The following is a 25,548-nucleotide window of genomic DNA, read 5'->3' on the forward strand; positions in this document are numbered from 1 at the left end:
TGTTTTCTCAAAGTTAATTATCTTGGATAGGTCATCAAACTAAATTAGTCTTCAACTCCATTAGTCAGAAATCTGAGAATGGCCAAATATCTAAAAACATAGGAAGACTAACAAGGTTTCCAGAGCTTAGAGAGGTTGTAGAGAAAAATGCCCACCAGTAGTTCCCTGTTAGCAACATGTGACATGAGTAAGTCTTCGGCCTTCTGGCCTAGGATCACTGACAGACCTAAAAAGGCAGAAGTCTTGGAAGGGCTGATAACTTTGGCGCGGCAAAGATTATCAGTCGACTATTCTGCACAAAGTGTCTCTTTTTGGACAGTAATAGTCTGTTGATGAATTTGGCAGTTTTTTTGCCCAATGGCTGCCTAGCCACCAACTAACTATACCTCACCTCGAGGTAGAGATGCTCAATTCTTTGTTTATTCCATCAAAGGGGAATTGTAAAAAGCAGTTATGTCTTGACAAAGATAAATAACATTAAATGTCATAATTTGTGGATTTCTGACATTTTTGAAACCCATCTAACTACAAAAAGCATTTGAGACTCAAACTATGAGTTTGTTATCTAGCCCTTAGTTAGTATTAATTAATCAACTAAAAACGGTGTATAATAACAGTTATAGGACTGGATCTAAGCCTTATATTCCAAAATGTATTGTATAGGCACAATGCCTATATGAAAGTAACAATATTAATCTCAACTTTAAATCAATAAGAAACTATACTAGGGAAAACATTAGATTTGTATCAAATGAAATCATACCAATGTAAAGAGCACAACCTCAACCTTGTACCAATTACAAAGATTTCTGCTAATGTAAGATATAGCTATGTAATATCTTGGCTGAGAGTAAATTTACTAACCTGTCCTTATGTCCATTTTTCTAACTTCCATAATATTACTATATCCCCAATTTCTCCTCCACCTCCTTTTCCTCACCTAAGAAGGAAGGATAGAGAAAAGGTAGGAATCCCTGAGTTTAAACTCTCTAGTTCTCTCCCTGTCCAAAGCTGCATTTGTAAAGTATCCATAATTCAAAAATAACCAGAACCATCCACCCCCACTTAAGGAACTGGGACGGAGATCTTCTCTTATCTGCTTCCAGCTGAATTGGAGCAAAGAATCACCTTCAGGGGACCCAAGAGAAAATAGGAAAACTAGCTTTGTCACAGGAGAGCTAGCTGGCATCAGTTGCCTTCCAGTCACTATGTGCTGAGAAAGTTCACTACTTAGATGACATCTTGACTATGTCAGTCTGAAAGGCTGGACAGGCAAACCAAGCAGTTCTGGAAGCAAGTCTTTAAGAGAAGCTACTTCGATGTAGTTGAGGTAGATTCAAACTTGGAGCTGGAATGGAAGGTCCCAGAATCTCAGCATTCCAGAGTGTGGATCTTTTCAGGGCTGGCCTTCTCTTCTTTCATCCTACAGCACACCAATGTGTATGTGGTGCCCATGGAAGTCAGAGAGGACTTGATCCTTTGCAGTTGGAGTTACAAACACTTAATTAAACCTCCGTGTGAGTGTTAGGAACAAAATGCAGGTCTTCTGTAAAAAACAGTAAATGGTTTTAATATCTGATCCATTTCTCCATTTTGTTCCCTTTTGCCTACTTTAAAATTGTATTATTTTATGTTTTATTGTTATATTGCAACTTTTTCTTCCTTCTAAATACTTGGCTTTTATCAAATGCATTTGAAATTTTTTTTCTCTTTCACTTTGAGAAATGTCTCACTTATGTGATGGTGCACTTTGAAATATAAACATAATTCTTTTGGGGGTTTCTTTTGTTTTATCTCTGTGCTGGGACCTGTCTTAGGACCTGTATCAGACAAATGCTCTGCCACTGAGCTAGAGGCCAGCTTTTTGTGAGTCTAGTTTTGTAATAATTTTTCTTTTGGTACTTAACACTTTGTATCATAATAAAGTACAATTTAGTCTAGGGCAAGATTTAGTTTTTCTTTGAGTTTTGTAGAGTTTTTTTTTCATATCTCATATTTAATAATATGACTGTTTTGAGTTAATTTTTTGTTATACATTGAAGACACTATTAAAAATGTAGAAAGATTTCAGGAAGAATTTTTAAGAGCTCTGCTTTCAGATTTTTGACTCCTGATCTGATGCTGGAGTCTAGATCTCCAGCTAGTACAGAGTTCTCTCCTTGCTGGGAAGCCTGAGGCAGTTCAGTCTCTGAGCAGATGAGGGCAGTAGCGCTTTAGTGAATGAGAATTCTTACTATTCTAAAAACAGTATTTTAAAGTTATAGATTTTCTTAATGTGTTTAACCTGTCTTTTTGGTGATAGGTTATTAGGCACTATGTTTAAAGTCTTTGTAAAGATTCTTTAATATTTAAATTTAGGGACTTTCTTTCTGTACCCTCAAGTTATTCAGGATTCTCAGTTTATGATCCCAGTTTTTAAGATGTGAATATGACCTGGGACCAGTGCCTCCAAACTTAGGACATAATTTTCTCAAACTTTCATGGTGCACTTTTCCAGTTTTCTTTAATTATTTCATTGCTACCTGTGCTCTTTAAATAGTGGTAAAGTAATAGAATAACACCTAATATGCTGGTAAGTGCTAAAACTATTCCTTAGATTATTCTAGAGACAAACTGGCAGGTTTCAGTCTCATGGGGGTGGATAATATAGAAGTTGGACACGTGGATAATACCTTTTCTTTTCTTCAATAGTAAGAATTTTTATATTATCTCAGAATTAGACCTGGTGTCCTTTATAAAACTGAGTATTAAGAATGGATTAAGTGTTTCTTTTATTCTGTTCTGGTTGTTTTCAACATAAAGAAAGAGTCTGGAGAGAAGGCTCCATGGTTAAAAGTACTGGCTGTTCTTCCAGAGGGCCCTGGTTTGGTTCCCAATACCTACGACTATCTAGAACTATACACAGAAGATCTGATGCCCTCTTGGCACCAGACATGTATGTGGCACACAGACAAACATACAGGCAAAATATTCATACATATTTTTTAAGGATAGAAATAACAAACATTGAACACTTATTGCTTTGTTTACCACTGTGCTCATAAGTACTTTATGTATATTGTCTTCTAATTTTAAATCTTCCTGTTTTTTTTTTCCTTCTACATTTTCCATAGAGGGTTTTGAAAATCTCCTTGACTGCTACTATATTATTTTGCTACTGTATTGTTTTACCTCATGAATGCATGTTTCAGTTTATTTAACTTAGCTATGAAAACCAGCTGCCTAGGAAACCTCTAACTTGAGCCTTACTAGGTTTTTCCACTAGAGGGTGTAACAAATGTTTCTCTTTTGCTATTTCTATTAAAATATAATGTGTTCACTTCTCCTTACAAATTATCAGAGGGAAAATATTCATTGCATATAATTGGTATAGTACCCTTCCTGTTCTGTCTTTTTCTGCAGGTTACTCATTTTTGGATCCTATGACAGAGAAATAAATGTTCATTGCACACTTGAGCTGAGCAGTGGTGTTTGGGAAGAAAAACAAAGAAGTTCTATTAAGACGGTAAAATGCATAGTTTTACACTTATGTAAGATTTATTCTATAAGTACGCCTTTATTAGTATTTCTGTATTTCTGGATTTATTGTTGGTCATAAGTCAACAGTTACTTGTTTTTGCTAAGAGAGTAGCATCAGTATTTAAAGTAGGTCACCTGGAGCTGGTAATGAGCAGACTGTCTGCTCTGGTTTCTTCTCAGAACTCCAGCATTGTTCCAGCTGAGGAGTCAGAGGTTCCAATCTGTGCATATGCACAGTTACACATGTGAGAGCCAGAACTCTAATTCCTTAGACACCATCTACCTTTTTTTCCCCCAGATGTTCTCTCACTGGGCTGGAGCTCACCTAGTAGCTTTAGTGGCTGGCCAGCCAGCCCAGAAATCCACTTGTCTTTTCTCTTTTCTAGCTTTCTAGTGCTACCATGTTGACTTAAACAAAACAAAACAACATGGGTTCTGGGAAGTCTGACTTAGAGTCCTCATGCTGTAAAGGCAAACACTTTACTGACTGAGCTATCAGTCATCCCAGCCCCCAGAAGGAATCAAGTTCCTGAGTGCGTCAGTGTGCACTTACTCGGCAGGGTTTTATCAGGAGTTAGCTTTTCTGGGCACAGATCCTGATGCTGGTATGGTAGATGACTGGGGTGGAGAAGAAGAAGCTGTCAGTAAACTGAAAAGTGAGGATAGCTATCTCTGGAGCTTGACAACTCCTACTCTGAAGAAAACAAACGAAAGTTGTGAAAATGACGCTAAAGATCTTACTTACTGTTGGGCTCATCCTTAAATTTAAAAATGGGTAGCATAAAATTTTCTTGGAAGGAATAGAATAGTTTTGACCTGAGTGGGAAATAAAAGCGAGGCTGACTCACAGAGCTTGGTCATGAGGAAGGAACGAGCTTTTTGTGAATGTGGTAGAAGAGAGGTTTTAAGACTTTCCTCCATGTGTCACTGTGTGTATGTCAATATGAGGCGTCTTTCTCTGGCACTACGTTTTGAGACGGAATTTTATTGAATCTGGAGTTCTTGTTTTGGCTATGCTTGCAGGCTGGGGACTCTAAGGGTCTTGACTCTTTGGATTCCTTCCTGTCCCACCTCCCACCCCTGGCTCTGGGGTTAGAGATTAGCATTACTATACCCACCCACTGCTTATTTAAGTTGCTTTTTGTTTTCTTGAGACAGTTTCACTGTGTCCCCCAGTTGGGCTGGAACCCATTAATAAAGACCAGGCTGGCTTGAACTCAGAGGTGTGCCTGCCTCTGCCTCCCAAGTGTCTGGGATTAAAGGTGTGTGCTACCACTCCCAGACTGCTGTGCACAGCATTTATGTGGATGCTGGGAATCTAAACTCAAGTCCTTGTACAGTTATCCAATTAGCTATCTTTCTAGGCCAAGGTAAGCAAATAGAGGTCCCCTTTTCTTCTGTCTGTGTCTCTGTCCATCTTTCTTTCTCTCCCTCTCTCTCCCTCTTCTCTTTCTTTCTTCTTGGTTGTTATTCCTGTGCCAACTTTAAGTTTACATTTTCAATCAATTTGAAGTAGCTTCTCTAAGGAATGAAATAACCAGTTTTAGAGTTTGTACCAAAAAATACATAACTCTATGAAAAAGATTATTGTTTTGTCTGGTTAAATTTGGCTTCACTTTGAGTTGCTCACAACGTGCCAAAGCTGTTGGAATTTTCAGTTTTCTTTATTTTATCGTCAAAGTTATGAGATTAGACAGGTTTAATATTTTATAGCAAAGGTTAGTTAGTAAGACTTTTAATTTTGAATTATTATTGTAGATCCTAGCATATGTCACAGGTAGTTGTCAAGAAAGAATAATTTTACCAGGTGTTAAGTATGTCAACAACAGTGTCAACAACCAATAAACTGAAATTTTGTGAATTGAATAATTCCAGGAAGGCAAATTACATTGGCAGAACTGAGTCATATAGTATGAGAAAACGTGTGTGTGTGTGTGTGTGTGTGTGTGTGTGTGTGTGTGTGTGTGGTGTGTATGCTTGTGGAGGTTAAAGACCACCTCTATTATTTATTATTCCAGAGTGGGGGAAAAGCCTTTTTGTTTAGATAAGATCTCTCACTGGTCTAGAACTTACTGAGTAGGTTGAACTAACCTGTTGGCCAATGAGCTCCAGAGATCTTGCCTCTGTCTTCAGCATTGAAATTACAAAGTGTGCCACCATGCCCAGGTGTGGTGAGTTTTTGTTGTTTTTATCTTTTAATGTATGTCAAATTCAGATTCCCTCCTCCATGTTTTCACAGTAAGGACTTTACCAACTAGAGAATAGAGTTGTGAATAGATTTTAGATGGCTAGTTCATAAGAAAACAAACTTGTCTATAGCCTTTTTTAAAAGTTAATAAGAATAGAGGCAGTAGGAGAGACACTCCTGAAGTGAGTGTGCTAATGAGCTGGGAACAGCATATACTCAAAGCATTGGGCCAGCTGACTTAGGGCCCTTTGTAGGTTACTCACTAGTACTGTCTTCTCTAGCATTTGTCAGTCCTAGGCTGCTTTTATGCCTACTCTGTTTCTTGCATGTAGCCCACATGGGGAAATGTTTTCCATCATCTGCCACTGACTTCTTTTTTAGGCTGATTTTGATACTGCTTTTTGCAGTTCTTATTCTTGCCACAAGTCTTCCCTCATGAATGCCCATGTAAAGATAGATGGATGGGGAGAATGTTAGTGTTACCAACTGACAAGATAGTGAGGTAGGAACCTCAGTTGGTGGCACTGAGAAAAGACATCTCATACCACTGATGAATAGTGGTAATAGAAAGCTCAAGAAATCTGTTGCTGCCAGCTACACAAATATTAATACATTTCCTAGACTATTTTGTGATTCAGTAGCTGAATGTTCTAGAAGGACAGAGGGGATGGGCTACTGATCTTTAAGGTCTGATTGACTAAAATGATCATGGCCTGTTGCTTGATTAAATCCCTGAGTTATTCCTTACTGCCCCCAAAATAATGGCAGGCTGACTGACATGGCCAGGAAAGGTGCCTGGTAAGCATGGCCCCTTCATTTCCTTCCATCCTTCTCAGCTTTAGTCATGATAGCACTCAATACTTCTTACTAGCCTTATTCCTTGTACATCTCGGATAACTGTATGTCCTTCCTAAATTGTCCTGAAGTTCTTTCTTGTAAACTGGCAAGTGCTAACCCAGCTTGTTTCTCCACGCACATCTGTATTCTCCAGACTGCTGCTTGTGCCGGCCTTAGCTTGTTCCCTTGTTTAGATAAGTTCATAGCCTTCTTTCCTGTTCCATTCCTGGAGAGTCCCTGTTATTTCAAGTTGTCAGTGTCATTAGCTTTCAGCTGTAGTTGGTGGATATGAAACACTCATGGGAAATGAGAGTGGACTGGAGAAACCAGGGTATTCTTCCTCCTGACAGCTGTCTTATCCTTGACCTCACACTCTCCTCACACTGCAAGTCTCCATTCCAGTTTCCACTTGATGTTCAGCCCCAATAGCCACTTATGTCTACCCTTCAGTCTAAGGTTGATAGCAACCTCTTACTTTTGCTGGCATCTGAGTTTTATCCTGTTTGGAATCCAGCTTTTCTCTTACCAACAAGTTACTCCCATTTGCTCTTGCTTTCAAATATTTAAGAATGTTTACTACTGTATCAATATCACCTACCTACAGTAATCACTTCTGGGACTGTTCCTAACTGACAAACTCAAGTGTTAAGTACATGTCACAGCTGAAGTATTAGTTATATTTGTATTACTCTATAATTTGATCCATGTTGTCTCCAGCAGAATCTTCTGTTGTTAGAACAAGTTCCTTGATAGGTTTGGTTCTGCACATTCAGTAAGTAATCTGGGAAGACTGAGTCTAACTATCCAGACATATCTCCAAATACCTTACCAATTTTTCTTTTAGACTGCCATGGTTTAGCATGACTTTTAGTCATGCCTTGATTTCCTTTTTCCTTCTCTGTATATCCCATCTCTTTTAAGGAAATATATTTAGGATGAGGAAGACTACCAGATGAGGTTTATTAATATTGTTTTACTAAAGAGCTGTAAAGAGCTGTTTTTTCAGTGTGAGAATCTTAGTTTACAATTGTTAGTACCCAGTGATATATTTTCTTTCCAGCAGGACTAGAAACACCAAAAGAATGCCTCATGAGTGTAGTTCAGCATAGCTGAAATAAATGACTTGATATGATTTAAAATTGAACTATCTTCACTTTGTTTTAATTTTTGGACAATTTTAGAAGCCTTCTTGGGTAATAATGAATAAAAATCTACATTTCCAGATTTCTCTACATATTACCGATTTAATTTAATTTCTCTACATATTACTGATATAAATGATTTAAAAGGGTTTTCTGAAAAACTGTAATTTTAAGTAAGAACATTTGAATTCTAAATAGATTAGGCCAGATGTCTAGGACTTGGCATTTTGGTGTGTTTACTTAAGGCCACATGCCTGGCAGGTCGAAATTTGGTGTGCCTATTTAGCCATGTGCCATTTGCAGTCTTAATCTTATCAAAAGGAAGAGAAAGATTAAAGCAAATAAAGCTTGTTTTGAAAATGTCAGTCTTTTATGAAAACTTTGGTTTAGTTCAGCTTGATAACATTTGAGAATACAGTAGGGACTTGGTGAAATTTTAACCATATGTAATATTTTATAATTGGTTTCTTAAATAAGGCAAATGCATTTCAGCTCTAACAGTTAATTCTATATAGCAATTCCACTCTTAAAAGTTCATCTTAGTTAAAAATAACTGTCTCAGCTTTTTTATACTCTGGTAAGGTTGTGAAATTCTGGGAACAAGTAAGAATTTATGTTAAAATATTGTTTACTTTAAATCAAAGTAGTCTAGTACACTAAGAATGAGGAGTCGAGGACACCAAGAAACAATATGAGGTGTGGTCCATGCTCTGATCCTTCTTGTCAAGAGAAAGAGGTCAGCATTTCTGTGTGTATCATGTATTGCTATTAGTAGTTCTGACAGTATGGTGAGCTTCTGATAAAGGAAAGTAGCATTCTTTGAGGAAAGTTAGAAAAGAATGTGTTAAAAAGGTGACAAGTGGAGGAAGGGTCACAGTGTCCTTAGGGGTTTGAGAGAACACAGAGAACATTTAGGTGGAAGACATAAGACCTGATAGAGAGTATCTGAGTATCCTGAGTGGGTAGAGTGAGCTGTCCAAGTTCACCAAACACTTGGTAGTGCAGGAAAATTATTCAAAACAAGAATAAAATCTTTACATAGAATAGGAGAATACTTTCAAGACAGTAGAAACTATGGAGGCTTTAGAATAAAACTATTTTAATCAGAATTTCTTTATGGTTTTTGTTTTTGGTTTTTGTTTGTTTGTTTGTTTTGTTTTGTTTTTTTGACACAGTTTTTTTCTGTAGTCCTGACTGTCCTGGAACTCACTCTGTAGAGCAGGCTAGCCTCCAACAGGATTAAAGCGGCTTCTGATCAAATCAGACTCTCTTTCAGGAAGATAAAGAGTGGCACTTGAATCTTAGCCAGGCCATTTTGGCAGCATGACCATGTCAGGGTCTAAATCCATCTCATCTTTAAGTACTTGATTATTCTGTAAATCAAACTGATATTGCTCACAATCTGATGAGAGGTCAGGGCTTCTGCACCTATGAATGTCTGACTCAGCACTTGGCATGAAGCAGTTCATCAATAGTATGTTCAATAAATTGAGTAGCAGAGTCAGGAATGTGATTTGGCAATGGAAAAACTTGACATAGAAGGAATACACATCTAAACGAGGTTGGTGTTCATGAAGATGAAAAATGGGATCAGCATTGCTCTGGATAACTCTGGGAATGGATGAGTTTTAGAGAAAGGATGCTAAAAGGAACAGCTTTGAAGAGATAGAAGAAAAAGCAGGTATTCTAGACAACTTAGGTGTGAACTGATAGTGACCAACAAAGATCAGTTCAGAAATGAAGTTTTCTTTTGATTTGCTGTTTATTTTTGCATGCTCAGTCCTATTTCAGCTTCTAGTGAACCTTTAAATTGAACCATTTATTTGTACTTTATGTTGTCGTTTTTAGGTTTCAAATAGGATAGGAGAAGCCATGATTTTATAATATAGTGATAAAAATTAAAATTCATTTTGTATTTTGGCAGTGCTAGGGCTCAAACCCAAGACCTTACCACATGCTAATAAGCAAGTGTTCTAACAGTGATCTGCATCCCCAGCTCTAGCTGCATCCCCAGCTCTAGTTACTTGTTCGTTTGCTTTAAGGGCTGGTGAAGAGCTTGGGAAATGACTCTGTGGGTAAAGTGCTTGCCACATAAGCAAGGAAAACTTAGTATGTAAAAGCCAACAGTGGTGGTAGAAATCTGTAGCCTCGGCAGCAAGTTGTCGGGGAGCAGGGTTGATAGACTGACCTCTAGATCTCACTGGTATCCTATCTCTGAACAAATGATGAGATCCAGGTCCAGTGAGATAACCTGTCTCAGAAAGTAAGGTGAAAATAAAGAACAACAGAAGACACTCACGTGACCTCTGGCTTGCACATACACAAACATGTACACACAGACGTGCAAAAAAAAAAAAAAAGAGCTGCCAAGAGAAAATTAAGGAGCTAATAGTCACAAAACATAAGCATTACTTTAGGTTCTATTTCTTAAGACATTTTATTACTGTGAGCCAAGAAAAATGGATTAGCTTAATCGACATATTTCAGGAACTAACCTTTTCAAAGCATAGTAATATCTTCTCATAAAATTGTCCTTCACCAAGAACTCACTTTCTCAGTCATGCACAGATGCTGAATGCAGAGCTGGTCACAGACAGTTCAGGAATTTGTTGAAGATACTGCCAGGCCTTGTGCAGTAGGTGGAATCCACCTCACTGTCCACATGTACTCGGTCAAAGGCAATCAGCACCCGCAAGGTACTATTGTGGGTGGCTGCCAAGTTTGAAGTCTTTACACACATTAACCATGTAATTCTTATTAGCCCCACAAGTATAGGCAAATCATTGTCTTCATTATTATATATAAGAAAATGAGGTTTAAAAAGATGAAATGATGCCCAGTTAGCAGGTATCAGGCATTCTACAAACCCAGATTGAGTGTCTGGTATTCTGTTCTGCTATTGTTATAACAATTCTGTTTCAGGTTATTCTGGATCAGATATGAATGGCCATGACCAGGAAACATGGGATCAGGTTACTCTGAACATATTCTGTCTTGGAAGTGGTTACACAAATTTTTACAGTTACAAAATAAAAAAGGAAAGTCATAAGTTAGTATAGATACCATTTACATTGATAGGAAACATCAGGCAAGTAGACCACAAGTTGGGGGGAAATTTCCTGTGTAGATTTTAGATGTTACAGTATATATACTTGGCTTTTCGGATGGTTGAGGCTAGAACTCTACAAAACCTAAACATTCTGAGAAGTTGAAAAGTGATGTAATAGGAGACTATCAGGCCAGATATAGAAATTAGGAAAGTTTGCTAAAAGGGACTTGTAATATTCATAGATGTTTGGTTATAGACCTGAAACATTTCATCTCCATAGTTAGGTCAGTCAAGAAAGTACTCCATGAGATATGTCATATAGATGCAGCTTCTTCAGAGATCATCATTCCATACCATTGTATCATCTCCACCAATGGTATCCAGTGTGCCTGGGTTCAAGTCCACATTCGTCCACTGTAGTTGTGTGATGATGAACAGTTCACTTCCTCACCCGAGAAGAGAAATAAACAATGGTCTGCTTAGATCAAAAGGCTGTTAAAATAACTTTATCTGAATAATCGATACATGAAGTAAAACCTTTATTAATGCTTAGATCGACAACAAATTTAAATGTTATCTAGTGAAAGGAAAAGGTAAGAAAAGTAGGCAAAGGCTGAGGTTGTTATGAAATTCACACATGCCTTTTTCCCTTGGCCCATGCCTTCAAATTCTTCCTATAACAAGGTAAGGAGGGCAAATAAAATAGTTTCTTGGGCCATGAGAGAATGTAGTGCTTTCGTCTGTTTTTGAGATAAGAGACCTAGGGCTGAAGAAGTGACTCAGTGGTTAAGAGCACTGCTCGTCTTAGAACCTGGGTTCAGTTCCTAGCACCTGGTAGCTTATGTGATGGCTTAAAACTATCCATAACTCTACTTCCAGTACCAGGTATGTATATGTCTTATACCCTGCTCTGCTTTCTGAGGGCAGCAGAGATATACATTGCTTACATGCATATATGCAGGCAACATATTCATAAAATAAAAATTTAAACATAAGTTTAAATTTTAAAAACTATTTTTAAAGATGAGAAAGCCAAACAAGGCATGGTGGTGCATACCTTTATTTCCAGCACTTAGTAGGCAGAGCCAGCTGGACGGCTGAGTTCAAGTATAACCTGGTCTACAAAGTGAGTTCCAGGACAAGCTAGGGCTACACAGGGAAACTCTCTCTCAAAAACAAAACAAACAGAGAAAAGATAAGAAAGCCAAGTGGTCACTCTATTGTAAGCAGACAAGCAAGTTTACTATAATAAGGATGGTTTATCTGAGAGAATGTCCCTGTTAGGGGACACTTAGGTAGCTAGTGAAAAGGGGGATCATATCTGTGCCTTACTTTCAGATGATTCAGGAAAAAGTATGCAAGAGGAAAGTCAATGTGCTGAAATGCTGGTCAGGAAATATGGCTCAGGATAAGTAGGGGAACCCTGTAACTCTTCTGTTATTACTGACATTATTTCAAGATAAAAAGTTATTTTTAGGAAAGTATATTTTAAAATATGTTTGTTTCCCTAAGCCCCCCCACACTTTGTAATACATGAATCACTTTGCAGAAGTATATTGTTACTATATAAAGGTGAAAGTTAATTTGGTGACTTCGATTAAGAGCTGTTTTTCTTTGACAAGAATTTAAACGGACGAGAGTATTCTGTGCTCTTGTTTCCATTAACAACCTCAGCCTTTGCCTACTTACCTTATCTTTTATTTCACTAGAACGGTTGTATAAAATTTAAATTTGTTTCAGATCAAAGCATTGACAAAGGCTTTAATCAAATTTAAAAAGAGAAAACGTAAGTGTATTGATGGAATTATTTTAGGATCTCTTTGAATCTAAGTAGAATACTATTTTTTATTCCTTGGATCTTTTAGGTCATTTGTATTTATATAATGAAATTTTTGTTTTCAGTGTGTTCTATGCCTTTGTTGTCTCTGTAACTGAAAGATGCAGTCCTAATTTACCATTTAGTTACTTTAAAAACTAAGTTGTCTGATGACCAAGCTAGTGTTCTGTTTTAAGAGGCCTTGTTTTCATTCAAAAGAAAGTCTTTCTGAGGAAAGATTATAGAGGTGCCCGATTTATGTTTGACATTTATGACTAGTTTCAGTGTAGTGTTGAAGGGTAGTAGTAATGTTTTCTCATTCAGGCAGGAAACAAATTCTCTCATCTTTGAGCTTAGTGTTGTTTATATTATATATAGTGTTGTTTATCATTATAGTGTGTTGTTTAAGGAATAATGACAAGAAAATAACTTTGTATACCATCAGGATAGGTGCAGTATTTTTCTTAATAGCTTTTAAATTTCCTTCCTTCTTCCCTTCCTCTCTTTTTCCCTTCCATCCTTCTTCCCTTCCTCCCTCCCTCCCTTCTGAGACAGGGCATCTCCAGCCCTGGCTGTCCTGGAGCTCACTATGTACACTAGACCCATCTGCCCCGCCTCTGCCCCAGCACTGGACTAAAGCCATCATGCCCAGCCCTAATAATATCTTTACAGATTTTATTGTATGTGTATAGGTGTTTTTGCCTGCATATAGGTCTGTGTATAACATTTCTACATTATCTGCAGAGACCAGAAGGGGACAAAGGGGACATTAGATCTCTTGGAACTAGTTACAGACTGTTGTGGGCCACCATATGGGTGCTAGGAGTCAAACCCTGGTCCTCTGGAGAAGTAGTCAGTGCTCTTAACCACAGAATCAACTCTTCAGCCCCCTTAATATTTTTGATGCCATTTTTCTTGAAAGAAGTCCAGTTGCAATACCATAAAAAATAAAGTTTCAGGGCCTGGAGAGATGGCTCAGTGGTTAAGAGCATTGACAGCTCTTTCAGAGGTCCTTAGTTCAATTCCCAGCAACCACATGGTGGCTCACAACCATCTGTAATGAGATCTAATATCCTTTTCTGATATGTCTGAAAACAACTACAGTGTACTTACATACATAAAATAAAGTTCCAAAGCCCATCTAATGACATAGATTATTCCTACTGAATTTGAGAAAAGCAACAATCAAGAATCCATTCACAATATGATATTTACCATGCCTCAGCTTTGATACAAGTCTCAATTTTAAATTAAAGTATAAACAAATGCAAATTCTGACTCAATTCTTAATTTTTTCAAAAATAGTTTATTTTTTATGTATGTGAATACATACTGTTTAGTCTTTTTGATACACACTAGAAGAGGGCGTCAGATCCCATTACAGATCACCATGTGGTTGCTGGGAATTGAACTCAGGACCTCTGGAAGAGCAGTCAGTGCCATTGGCTACTGAGCCATCTTTCAGCCTCCTCAATTCTTAATTTTGTATTAAAGTATAAGCAAATGCAAATTCTAACAGTAGTTCTAGATAGTATGATTAGGAGTGGTTATCTTTTGATTTTTGTTTCTTTAATTCCAAAATTTCCATGGTAGGTATGATCCTTTAAAAATCATATTGAATGCACTGTGTTTAATGTTTTTAGAATATTTTTGTTTGTTGCTTGGCAATTTCATACTTGTATATTTATATTTGATGTGTATATTTTGACTCTCTTCCCCCACTTCCCCTAGGACTGTGGCCTTCATAGTCTCTTACCGCTCACGTTGTCATGTTCTCTTCTTCGAATTTGAGAATTTTATATTTGTACCATGTCTTTTGATCTTATTCTCTCCCCACTCATCCAGTTTCCCCAGACCCTCTCCACATCCTTGCTCCCAATTTCATGTCATCTTTCCTAATCTTTAATTACTGAGTCCAACTTGTGCTTCCATAAATGTGGGCATGGGGCTATCGCCTGGAGCACAGTTAGACTGCCAGTGGTGGCCACACACCCAGAGAGAAAGAACTCTCTTTTCCCCAGCAGCCATAGCTCCTCAGCCAGACTGTTCCCAGAACACGCTCCTCTTCTTACTCCGTCATTGCCTCCTCCTCTTCTCCTTGTGGTCCAGTTGATGTTGCCTGGATGCACACGGATATGAGGCCACACTCTCGAGCATAGGCAGACCACCTTTTGTTGTTGTTTTTAATGACTACATTTAATCATCATAATCGGAAAGTGTATTAATTTATATTGTTAGCAATGACTTCATCTCTCATTTATCTGTAAGTATAGTCACAATGATTTCAGAGTCATGACTGACTGTGATGTCCTCATGTGTATTACTGTTAAATCAATGGTTTCTTTCTTTTTAATCCTTTATCAAAGGTTGAATTAATAAAAGGGAATTTACAAAGTGTTGGACTTACACTTCGTCTTGTTCAGTCATCTGATGGGTATGCTGGGCATGTCATCATTGAAACTGTGGCCCCAAACTCACCTGCTGCGATTGCAGATCTTCAACGGGGAGATCGGCTCATTGCTATTGGAGGTAATTACACACTGCAGTATGACTTATGTGTACAGAAAAATTACAAAATTGGTTGGAGAGGTTTTTTTTCTCTCTCTTTCCTATTTCTGAAACAAGCATTTGTTAGTTTTATAGCAAAATCTGCATTCTAAAGAAAATTGTAAAAGAGGCCTTAACATATTTGTAAAAAACAAGTATCAGTTCAGTCCTGATCTTTAACCATATTTCATCTCTAAACCACTTCACTAGAATTTTCTAATTTCCTTTCCCTTCCCACGTCTCCTCTATGTATTATTAAATACAAAATCGAGAGCCAGATAATAGTGCCTTCTTGTATGTCCATTACCACACGACCCTACGTATGCTAAGGTTAGCACTACTCTCATCATGTGGTCGAACTAGAAATGAACAGGAGATGAAAGTTCCTTGCCTGAGAGGGAGGATAAACCTTTTCTGAGGCTCCATCCATATTATGTGAAAGGCCTGAGGTTTGTTAGCATGCTATTATTCAGAATCCAGTCCAAATCTCTATGGTAAATACTGCATGCCTTCCTGTCAGCTGGATTGTTGGAAATAATAAAAATTAATATCAGGACTGAACTCTACACAGCAGCACAGAAGTAATCCAAGCCCTTTTTAGACTTCATAGTACCTGGCCCACCTGTGTAGGCTTTGAACACATAAAACTGGCTATAATTAATCTTAATCTTTTTAGAAGAGTATCATGTGTTCTTTTACAGCTAAGACAATAAGGTAAAGCAGTTTCCCCAAAAAGGATTATCACTGGGTATGTTAGACTCTGCTTTTTATTCAAATCCATCTTGACTTTAAGATAATGAAAACAATTTAGTTAAGCACCTGGAGTTAAATGAGCATTTCATGTGGAAATTTGAGTGTGGTATATATAGGACCATTTGTTCCATAGTCACCCTGTAATAATGTTCAAAACTTACTCGGATTCAGAAAAACTGGGGCGGGGTCTTGAGTTCATTTTATGTATGTAGGTATATGTATGCACGTATGTATGTACGTATGTATGTATGTATTTTTGGTTTTCTCTGTGTAGCCCTAGCTGTCCTGGAATACACTCTGTAGCCCACCACAACTGGGCAAGAACCTTCATTTCTAACAAGCTCCCTAGGTCGTACTAGTTTTCCTGATTCATGCACACAGAGGAGGACTTAAAGTAAACCTCATCAATCACACACCTCAGTATATAAATATAAATGTTTGTCTCCTTCACCCAAAACTGTGGTTCAATATAAATGTTTTTGCATTAGTACACATTCTGTTTTGTACCTATAGGTTATTTTTAGTATTATTTTAATTTTTAAATATGCCTTTTAAGTTGTTTTCAATTATGTAAGTAGAAAATACCTATTACCCAAAATAAATAAAAGTCCAAATCATACAAATCTTTACAGAGAAAAAAGCAAAAGTTAATAACCTTTTCAAGGTGTCCAATGTTCATGAAAGTACTAACAAGTTTTATTGATTAAAAATTACATATTGTACACATTTGTTGTTAAAAGTTTCAAATATAATATAAAAACTTTATTTAATGAGTATGAATGTTTTGTTTCCATGAGTGTGCATGCACCACATGCATACAGTGTCTGCAGAGGCCAGAAGAAGTACGCTGTCCTGGGACAGGGTACAGAGAACTATTAGCCATGCGGATGCTAGGAAGAGAACCCCATCCTCTGAAAGAGAAGCGGTGCTCAGAACTGCTGAAGCTGTCTTCTCAGCACCATGGAAAACTTTAGTTCCTAGTGCTTCTCCTCCTATATAAATAAATACATCTCTTGTCCCAGCTCTGGGATACAAATTCAAGTCCTACTATATATTTTTAGTCACTTGTTTCTTTTAATAAACTTTGCCCTATGTTTATAGGTATTTCTTAAATCATAGTTATAGCTCATTTGGATTTACAAAAGTTTAGTGATAGGAGATTGGTAGTAGTAGAAAGAAAATTGACAAAATATATTCAGTCTCAGTAATAAAGTTAATTTTCCTGTTTTCTAAATCTGAGTGCGTTTGAAATATTCCAAAAGAAAAATCCAGATTCCAGCAGATGCTGGTATAGTGACCACCTGCAGAGCACCTGAGAGGAGGGCATGTTTCCCCAAGACTGGAAAGGAGGTAGGATGGGGTGAGCTCTGCCCACACGGGAGCTCAGCAGATGATGCCTCTCCTGTGCACATGTCATGCTGCAGTGCCTGGGACACGGGGCTCTTAGGACCAGTGCAAGTTATTAAGCCATGGAGTCAGGAGCGTCCCTGTGAAGACGCTTGAATTCCACTGATGCTTTGAGCTGAAACTGAAAAATGTGGCCATGTGGGCATTAAAGCTGCAAAGGTCTGATGAGAGATAGTTAAAGGTATTTGAGACTGAAGTTAAAGTCCAGTGGTCAGGAGCAATATCGGAAACCAAAGGAACAGAACAGAGTTGGGATTGACACCTGTGGGAACAAGGAAGTCAGCTGTCTGCAGGATTGCATTAAGACATAGTAAGCTGATTTATAGTCAGGATGAGACAATGTAAAGACAACTTACCTCTTGCACTTTTCATTCTTAAAATGGTTTATGGCTAATAGACAGGATCTGTGAAAGGGTCTGGCATTGGTTTCTAAATTTAAGTCATTTGCTTGCCAGCCCTGAACTTACTTGAGAACTTCATTCAGTGAAACGTCAGCTTTCTGTGACTCGGAGTGGTTTATCTGTTAGTAAGCCTGCTTAAATGGTCCCACTCTGCTCCCTTCCAGTTCAGCTGGACATGAGGAGCTTATGTCAAGAGGGAATGGGAAGCCATAGAAATTAGAAGCTGCTCAGGGTTTTGTATCACCTAGGTAACAGTATTTCTAGGGTACTATGTGCTGATTATTTTGAAATTTAAATAAAATGTTTTCCAAGGCTTCCTATTGCTCTTCTGTTTATTAAATAATCACGAGGTGATGACAGTAGAGCGTTTCATTGCTGTAGTTTACATGCTGCCCCTTTTGAATCTTAACCAGGTGTGAAAATCACATCGACGCTGCAGGTGCTAAAGCTCATCAAGCAGGCTGGGGACCGAGTGCTGGTGTACTACCAGAGACCCGTTGGGCAGGCTAACCAAGGGGCGATGCTGCAAGACAGTCTGGGCCAGTTGGAAGAAAATTTGGTGTCAAGCTCCTGCCAGCCAGGTTATGAAGAGGAAGCTACTGGGTTACCAGTGGATACTGAGAATAGAGACCTAGATTCTGAATTTGAAGACTTGGCGAGTGATGTCAGAGTACAAACAGAGTTGAAAGAGGAGACCCAGCCTTTGAGTCACAGTCCCAAACGTACTCCAACAACACTTTCTATTAAACCCCTTGGCGCTATATCCCCAGTTTTAAATCGTAAATTAATTTCAGGAATCCACCCGCCACCACAAAAACTTCTATCCAAAGAAGGAAATAAACCATCAACTCTAAAATCTTCAGAGGCCGCAGAAGCAGCACAAGTGTCCAAACCCCAAGGACCCACCTTCAAACCACCTGTGCCCCCACGACCCCAGGGAAGAGTGCCTCTGCCTCCTGCAGACACCTCAGCTCAGGCAGACCTGGAAGCCCCAGAAAAGCCAGACAAGGTGCTTCTCCCTCCTCCTCCTGCTGATAAACCCGCTGAGAAGCAAGTGAAGAGTGTGGATCATGGAGAAGATATGACAGCAAAGTCTTCAGCAAAGCAGGAAGTAGTGAAAGACCTTCCTTCAGAAAGTTCTGCTCCTACTAAAGACACTTCAGATGATCATCAGATGTGGGAATCATCAGAGGTTCTGTATCGTAATAAGGTAGGAAAGTGGTCAAGAACCAGAGCATCCTGTATGTTTGACATAGAAGCCGGCCACAGGTACCTGAACATTGCACTGTGGTGTAGGGATCCTTTCAAGTTAGGAGGCCTCATCTGTTTAGGGCATGTTAGTTTAAAACTCGAGGAGGTGGCTTTAGGATGCTTAGCGACATCAAACATGGAGTACCTTTCCAAGTTCAGACTGGAGCCCCCTACACCTAAGGCCATGGTCACTAGAACTGCGCTGCGTGCTCTGAGTATGCAGAAGGGCTTCAATGACAAGTTTTGTTTTGGTGACATCACCATTCATTTCAAGTATTTGAAGGAAGGAGAACCAGACCACCTCATAGTTCCTAATGTAGAGAAAGAAAAAGAACTCCATTTGGTTGAAGAAGTTTCTACACTCTCTAAAGAGGAACATTTTGTGGGACAGATGAGTTTGTCAGAAAATAAACATAGTTTCCAAGATACTCAGTTCCAAAACCCAACCTGGTGTGACTACTGTAAAAAAAAAGTTTGGACAAAAGCTGCTTCCCAGTGTATGTTCTGTGCTTATGTTTGTCATAAAAAATGTCAGGAAAAGTGTCTAGCTGAGACACCTCTTTGTGGAGCAACTGAGAGGCGAATAGACAGGACCCTGAAAAACCTCAGGCTGGAAGGACAGGACCCACTCTTGGGCCTTCCTCCTCGTGTTGAGATAGAAGCTAACAAGTCAGTCAATAAGACAACAGGGTTGACAAGGCACATCATTAATACCAGCTCTCGTTTACTAAATTTGCGTCAAGTCTCTAAAACCCGCCTTGCTGAACCAGGAACAGATCTTGTAGAACCATCACCAAAACACACACCCAATACGTCAGACAACGAAGGCAGTGACACAGAGGTCTGTGGTCCAAACAGTCCTTCCAAACGAGGAAACAGTGCAGGAATAAAGTTAATGAGAAAGGAAGGAGGGCTGGATGACAGTGTTTTCATTGCAGTAAAAGAGATTGGTCGTGATCTGTATAGAGGGTTGCCGACAGAAGAGAGGATCCAGAAGCTAGAGTTCATGTTGGATAAGCTACAGAATGAAATTGATCAGGAGCTGGAACATAATAATTCCCTTGTTAGAGAAGAAAAAGAAACAAATGATACAAGGAAAAAATCAGTTCTTTCTGCTGCTTTGGCTAAGTCAGGAGAAAGACTACAAGCTCTGACACTTCTGATGATCCACTACAGAGCCGGCATTGAAGATATTGAAACCTTAGAAAACCTGTCTTTAGACCAGCACTCGAAAAAGATGAACAAGTACACAGATGATACAGAAGAAGACCTCGACAGTGAGATAAGCCAGTTGATAGACTCCCAGCCATTCAGCAACATCTCTGATGATTTGTTCGGCCCGTCTGAGTCAGTGTAACCAGCGAGCTGTTTCAGCTTTCCCATGGTCGAGGACAGATGTATCTGAGTTGCCACGGGTACAGCCATGCCCAGTTCTCTCTGGTGCACTCTGGCCTGCTTCTATAGTTGTTTGTATGAGAAAGAACCGGTGGTCTCCAGCAGAAACATGACCGGCTCATAAAATTGGTTGTTTTGGGTTCTGCTTATAGCTATGGTTTTTTGTTTTGGATTTATACTGGGAATTGGGTTTTATTAATTTATTTTTAACCTTTTCTAATTATGTACGCTAACTTTGTGTATGTGTAATGTCTCACTGTCATTTTTTTTCTTTTCTCCTGGTTTTTTAATTAGTGTTAAATAAGATCCTGTCCAGATTCCTGAAATACTTTCTTTCATTTTCATCACGGTTATAGCAGCAAATTTGTTGCATGCCTAAATTGAAGACAACAATCATTGAGGGAACAGGTTTGAGTCTTCTTCCTTCTATGTTTTGAGGCTTGTCAGCTGTGCTTCCTTGATGTTATTGTTACATGGGGCTTGGGGGTTTTTGTCTCATTTTGCTTTTATTATTGCCAAATGTAAACGAAAGCCGACCCTACGGCTTTAATCTGTTATGCTCATACAGTTTAATTGTTTTATACATATTGCTTGCTTCTTATGCTTCTGCTATATTTTTAAAGCTTTTCTGCAGTTGAAGTGTAGTAAAATTACAGTGATTAACTAGAAGAGGTTGCATTGAATAGAGAATAAATGCAAAGTCCAGTTGGTCAAGAATTTTGTAGAGAGGATAACAAGATTTAATTACTGAAGAACAGTAAACAGTAGGATTTTGAAATAACCTTTCAAATGTTGATGCTTTCCTTTTAAATGGAAGTTATGGACACTCATGATGATTTTTCATCTCTGGTTCTCCCATAGGAAATAAAACATGTGCAAGGACATTTAAAATCTTACAGGACTTATTCTGAATATGACTGTATTGATAACTTGCTTTGTTTGTATGATGTGGAGGGCAATTATACAGACTGTTTACTACATCATCTGGTGTCTTGTGGCCTTAAAGGAATGTCGGTCATTCTGAATACTTCAGTAGTCCAGACCATCTTCATTCAGTGTAAAGAAAACTAAAAGTAGACAGTATGCATAGTTTGCAAAAAATGAAGGCCTGCTGTGCTATTGGGCCCATCTAGTAGATGCTGGTAACAAACACTGAGAGAAATATGAACTTGACCCAAATTGATATATCCTAAAAGTCTACTCTTGCTATACCTGTGGAACAGAAAAGTCTCTTCCCCTTTACAGGTAAGTACTACGATAACACATAAACCAATTAAATTTAAAAATATATGGAATAGCTCTTTGGCTGCAGAAAAATGCATAGTATAATAGACTGGTCTAGTCTGTAGCCCAAGCTCCAACAGGAGTTTAAGATCAAGTGAGCCGCACAGCCATGGGCAGGTCACAAAGGACCACACAGCTCTCCCAGCTCCAAAGGTACTCACACTTCCTCACTGGACTGTTATGAGGAAACAGGCGCATACCTGCAAAGGCGCTTTGAACAGTAAAACGCTGTAAAAATAAGAGGTATTACTTACATGAGAAAACATGGTTGAGTATAGCAGTTATGCCAGTCTTAAACTTAGTCGCTGACTCTCACTCCCATTATTAAGTGAAATACTGGGGAACAGGGCTACCTTTGTCAGGTTTATAGCAAGACTACATCTGTGTAACCCTACCCCACCCCACTCTTTACTGTTTATTTAAGCATGTTCACAATTAAAAGGAACACCACAATAGACTTTCCACAACAGATTCCAGAAGCTAAAGTATTCCACATCTTATACTTGACCTTGTAAACAATAACTTGCCATTGCTACCCTGCAGGTGGTATGGCTGTAAGTGGATAGTGTGTTTATGGGTCAAACCATGGAAGTTTTAGTGGTGTCTAAGCATGCTCCTGCACCGATGCATTGGAAAGAGCTGTAGAAATAACGCAAAGCTTTAGTTCTAAAAACTAACTGATGCTTTAAAGTATTTATCTCTAGGACCACAATCATGGAAAGCTCAGCAGTACTGCTAATTATGTTTGTAAAATATACCTTTAATGTAGTGCAGTATTTTTCTATTGGGAGAGACAGTAGAGGCATCACAGTTGGGAACTCTAAATACCCTCGAGCATAGTAAGGTATAAGGCATAAGGCTTTGGTTTAAAAGATTGTGTTATATTACATTACTCATGTAATCTTGCTGCCATGCTATGTTATCAATAGCTAAATAATAATAAAGACTACCACGAAAAGTAAGAATATCTCCATTTGATGACATCTAAAACAGGTGATTGGTTCTTCTCTGGCATTACCTGGTATAATTTGGCTAACAATCCTATAACAAGCTAACACTCCACCTTTACTAAACAAATATGTAAAAGCATTCAGAGCTTTACCGTTGGCTTCCTTACCTTCTGAAACAGATATATGCATTTTCTTCTAATGCTATATAGTAATAAATAAATTATTATTCATAGTAAGATCTGTCTCAGAAAAGAAAATGTATTTAAAGTGTACTCTTTTCATTGGTAATAAGTTGAATGACTGGGTTAGGCAAGATGATAACACGTTAGTATTATTTTGCAATCATGATATGCTATGTTTCTATGTTTCTTTTTTATTTAGTGTGGGGGGGGTTTGAGACAGTGTCTGTCTTGCTTCTAACTCAATAGAGATCTGCCTGCCTCTCTTCTAGAGTGCTGGGATTAAAGGCATGTAACCCATGCCTAACCCTACTGTATTTCTTAGCATCAGACTTGGTTAAATAATACTAGAGCTTATTGTGTAGATAGATACCTTCTCATTCTAAGAACAGCCTCAAACTTTAGAGTAAAGTCTAACTTAAAGATATTATAAAGACATTTTAAACATATTTGGTTCTAATAAGTGAGATAGCAGAGTTTAAAATTTTAAGTCCCCTAAAGTTTTGAAATTGCTTCAAATTTTTTCAAAGTATATTACTTTAATTTTTAAATTGGAATGATGGCTTTGCATACCTTCCCCTTAGAAAGCAAACAAGGCTGGAAAGGGGGGATTACCTCATCCTCTTTGATCCCTTAATGTTTCTTAAAGTCTGAGTAAACCAGCAGACCACCCTAATCCTGGAAACTACCATGTGTATCACATTCAACTGATCTTATTTCTAGGTCTTTCGGAGCCTATTCTGTCAGGTGACTGGGTATTACTGTTCTCTTTATCAGACAATAACTTGTTCACAGCAACTAGAACAATTCATCTGAGTCAAAGTCCCGGGCAACTCACTGTTTTTTCACACAGATAGGATATAAAAAGTCTTATATTTCATTTAAGAAAGCAGTGGGAGGCCAAAGAGGATGGTTTACCCTAGCCTGGAGTTACTTGCCTGATGCCTGCATACATAGGATGTTTTTAATTAAACATATACAGCCAAAAACAGAGTCTATGTTTTTTATTCCAGCAACGATGTTGATGAAATGGTTTATAAAAGAATACAGGCAGGCATGGCACAGTGTTCGAGAAGATTTATTAAGTAATCTAGCCAAAGTGCAGCCAGCACAGATACACTTAACAGTCAAAAGGAAGTTGAGTATTCATTACTACCTCACTAAGATTTTTGTGTCTGAATTACAAAGTACAAACAAAAGCCACCTCTACATTAAATGTTCAAAGAGCTGTAAGTTCTTTGTTCTGGCACATGCACAGTATTTTTTAAACACTATTTTCAGTCTTGCATACCCAGGATACCAGTCATATAAATGTCTTTCCCTTCCTCTCACAAACAACATATACTTTCCAAAGAGCTCTACAATTTCTTTTTTATCTTTTCCCTGGAGAGCAGTAACAGGCATGCCTTTGCTGCTCGTTTTTACCGAGGCTGAACCCTCAAAAGCAGAAATGACAGGAATCAATTGTTGTGCACATGGTATTGTGGGCAGGGACAACTACAAGCCCTCTCTCGAATATCTAAGGCGTCCTGGAGAAGGCTAAGCCCTGCCTTTTTGCCATGTAAGAGCAGCTATCTTTCAGGGTTGCAGACACATGACTGTCCCAACAGTTTAGTAAGTAGAAACCTGATTTCCTCCAAACATACCAGACTTCAGATCGCCAAGATCCCACAACGGCCTCATAAAGCAAAAATAATATTTGCCACTCTTCTGAAGAATGTGTAATAGCCAATAAGATTTGAGGGGTTATCCTAAAATTTTTTTAATGTCCAAGGTCACACAAACAATTCAGCTTAACAAAACTGATAGGTCTTTTGGTCACAGAACTGCAGGATTGACACTATTTGAGACATGTCCCACACTGTGTTTGTATTCCAGAGATTGTAATCTCACACAAAGCATACATAATGTTCACCAACAGTATTAGCTGGCACACTGCAAAGACAGATCAGTGTTGTCATGCTTAGAAAAATTTTCTACCAACACACAAGATGATACAGTAACACACATTTGTAGATTTTTTTTTCTGCTTCAGAAAGGGAAGGTGTTCTGGCCACTCCATTATCTTTCTTAACATCATGTTAGACATAAACAATTTCATTCCCTCGTCTTTGCTTGAAATTCAGTTCTACATCAATATAAACAACTTTTAGGAGTCTAAAAAATAACAGCAACTCAAAATTAACAAATCTCTAGAAAAACACTCGGGTGACCTGCAAGCAGGTAAGAGATGTGATATGACTTTTCACATTATAGCAGCTCCATAGCCTTGATCCCTTTTCCAGAACATGAACTGAACTGGATTTGATAAACCACATCGTATTTCACTTTGACTGTTTAAAGTGCATCAAGTTTTATTCTCACCCAATAAGACCATCAAGAAGTGTTTGTGTGTGTGTGTGTGTGTGTGTATGAATGCAGCATTTGGGTTCTTTCCTCTTCTTTCAGGACATTCACTTTTTACCCCTTGTTGGTTGGCACTTGAATGATGGCTGCCAATGAGATGACACAGAGAGTCATTTACAGCCGTCCCTTTCCAGGTGGGTGGTTATAACAGAAAGCTAGTGCCAGCAAAGGTTTATGAATAAGTCTGAAAGATGACTGATGAGGTCTCTTGTCCTCTGCACTTAAGATGACTAGCTTTTAACTCCTAAGTACACTGGTACTAGTTAAAAGTTAAATAGCACATTCAGTGTTGGTATACAATGCACTGTCTTACATGATTCTGTTTCTTGGACTGCTAGGTTTTTTGGGTTTTTTTTTGTTTTTTTTTTTGGGTTGGAGATTCTCAGATAATGTGTGCTTTAAACACTCATTACCAGTATTCAGA

The 25,548-nt window shown here is 38.3% G+C and overlaps 1 protein-coding gene across 1 annotated transcript in view; it reads left to right on the forward strand.

Annotated features, from left to right (window-relative positions):
* Positions 1 to 25,471, forward strand: part of PDZD8 (PDZ domain containing 8) — a 52,434-nt gene extending 26,963 nt beyond the window's left edge. The window contains exons 3-5 of the mRNA XM_080911607.1: positions 3,403 to 3,505; positions 14,918 to 15,080; positions 18,073 to 25,471. Of these exons, the coding sequence (XP_080767733.1) occupies positions 3,403 to 3,505; positions 14,918 to 15,080; positions 18,073 to 20,267 (2,461 nt within the window). The 3' untranslated portion in view covers positions 20,268 to 25,471. The remainder of the gene's footprint in view (positions 1 to 3,402; positions 3,506 to 14,917; positions 15,081 to 18,072) is intronic.
* The last annotated feature ends 77 nt before the right edge of the window (positions 25,472 to 25,548 follow it).

The sequence above is a fragment of the Micromys minutus genome (genome assembly GCF_963924665.1).
Source record: "Micromys minutus genome assembly, chromosome: 2".
NCBI lineage: Eukaryota > Metazoa > Chordata > Mammalia > Rodentia > Muridae > Micromys > Micromys minutus.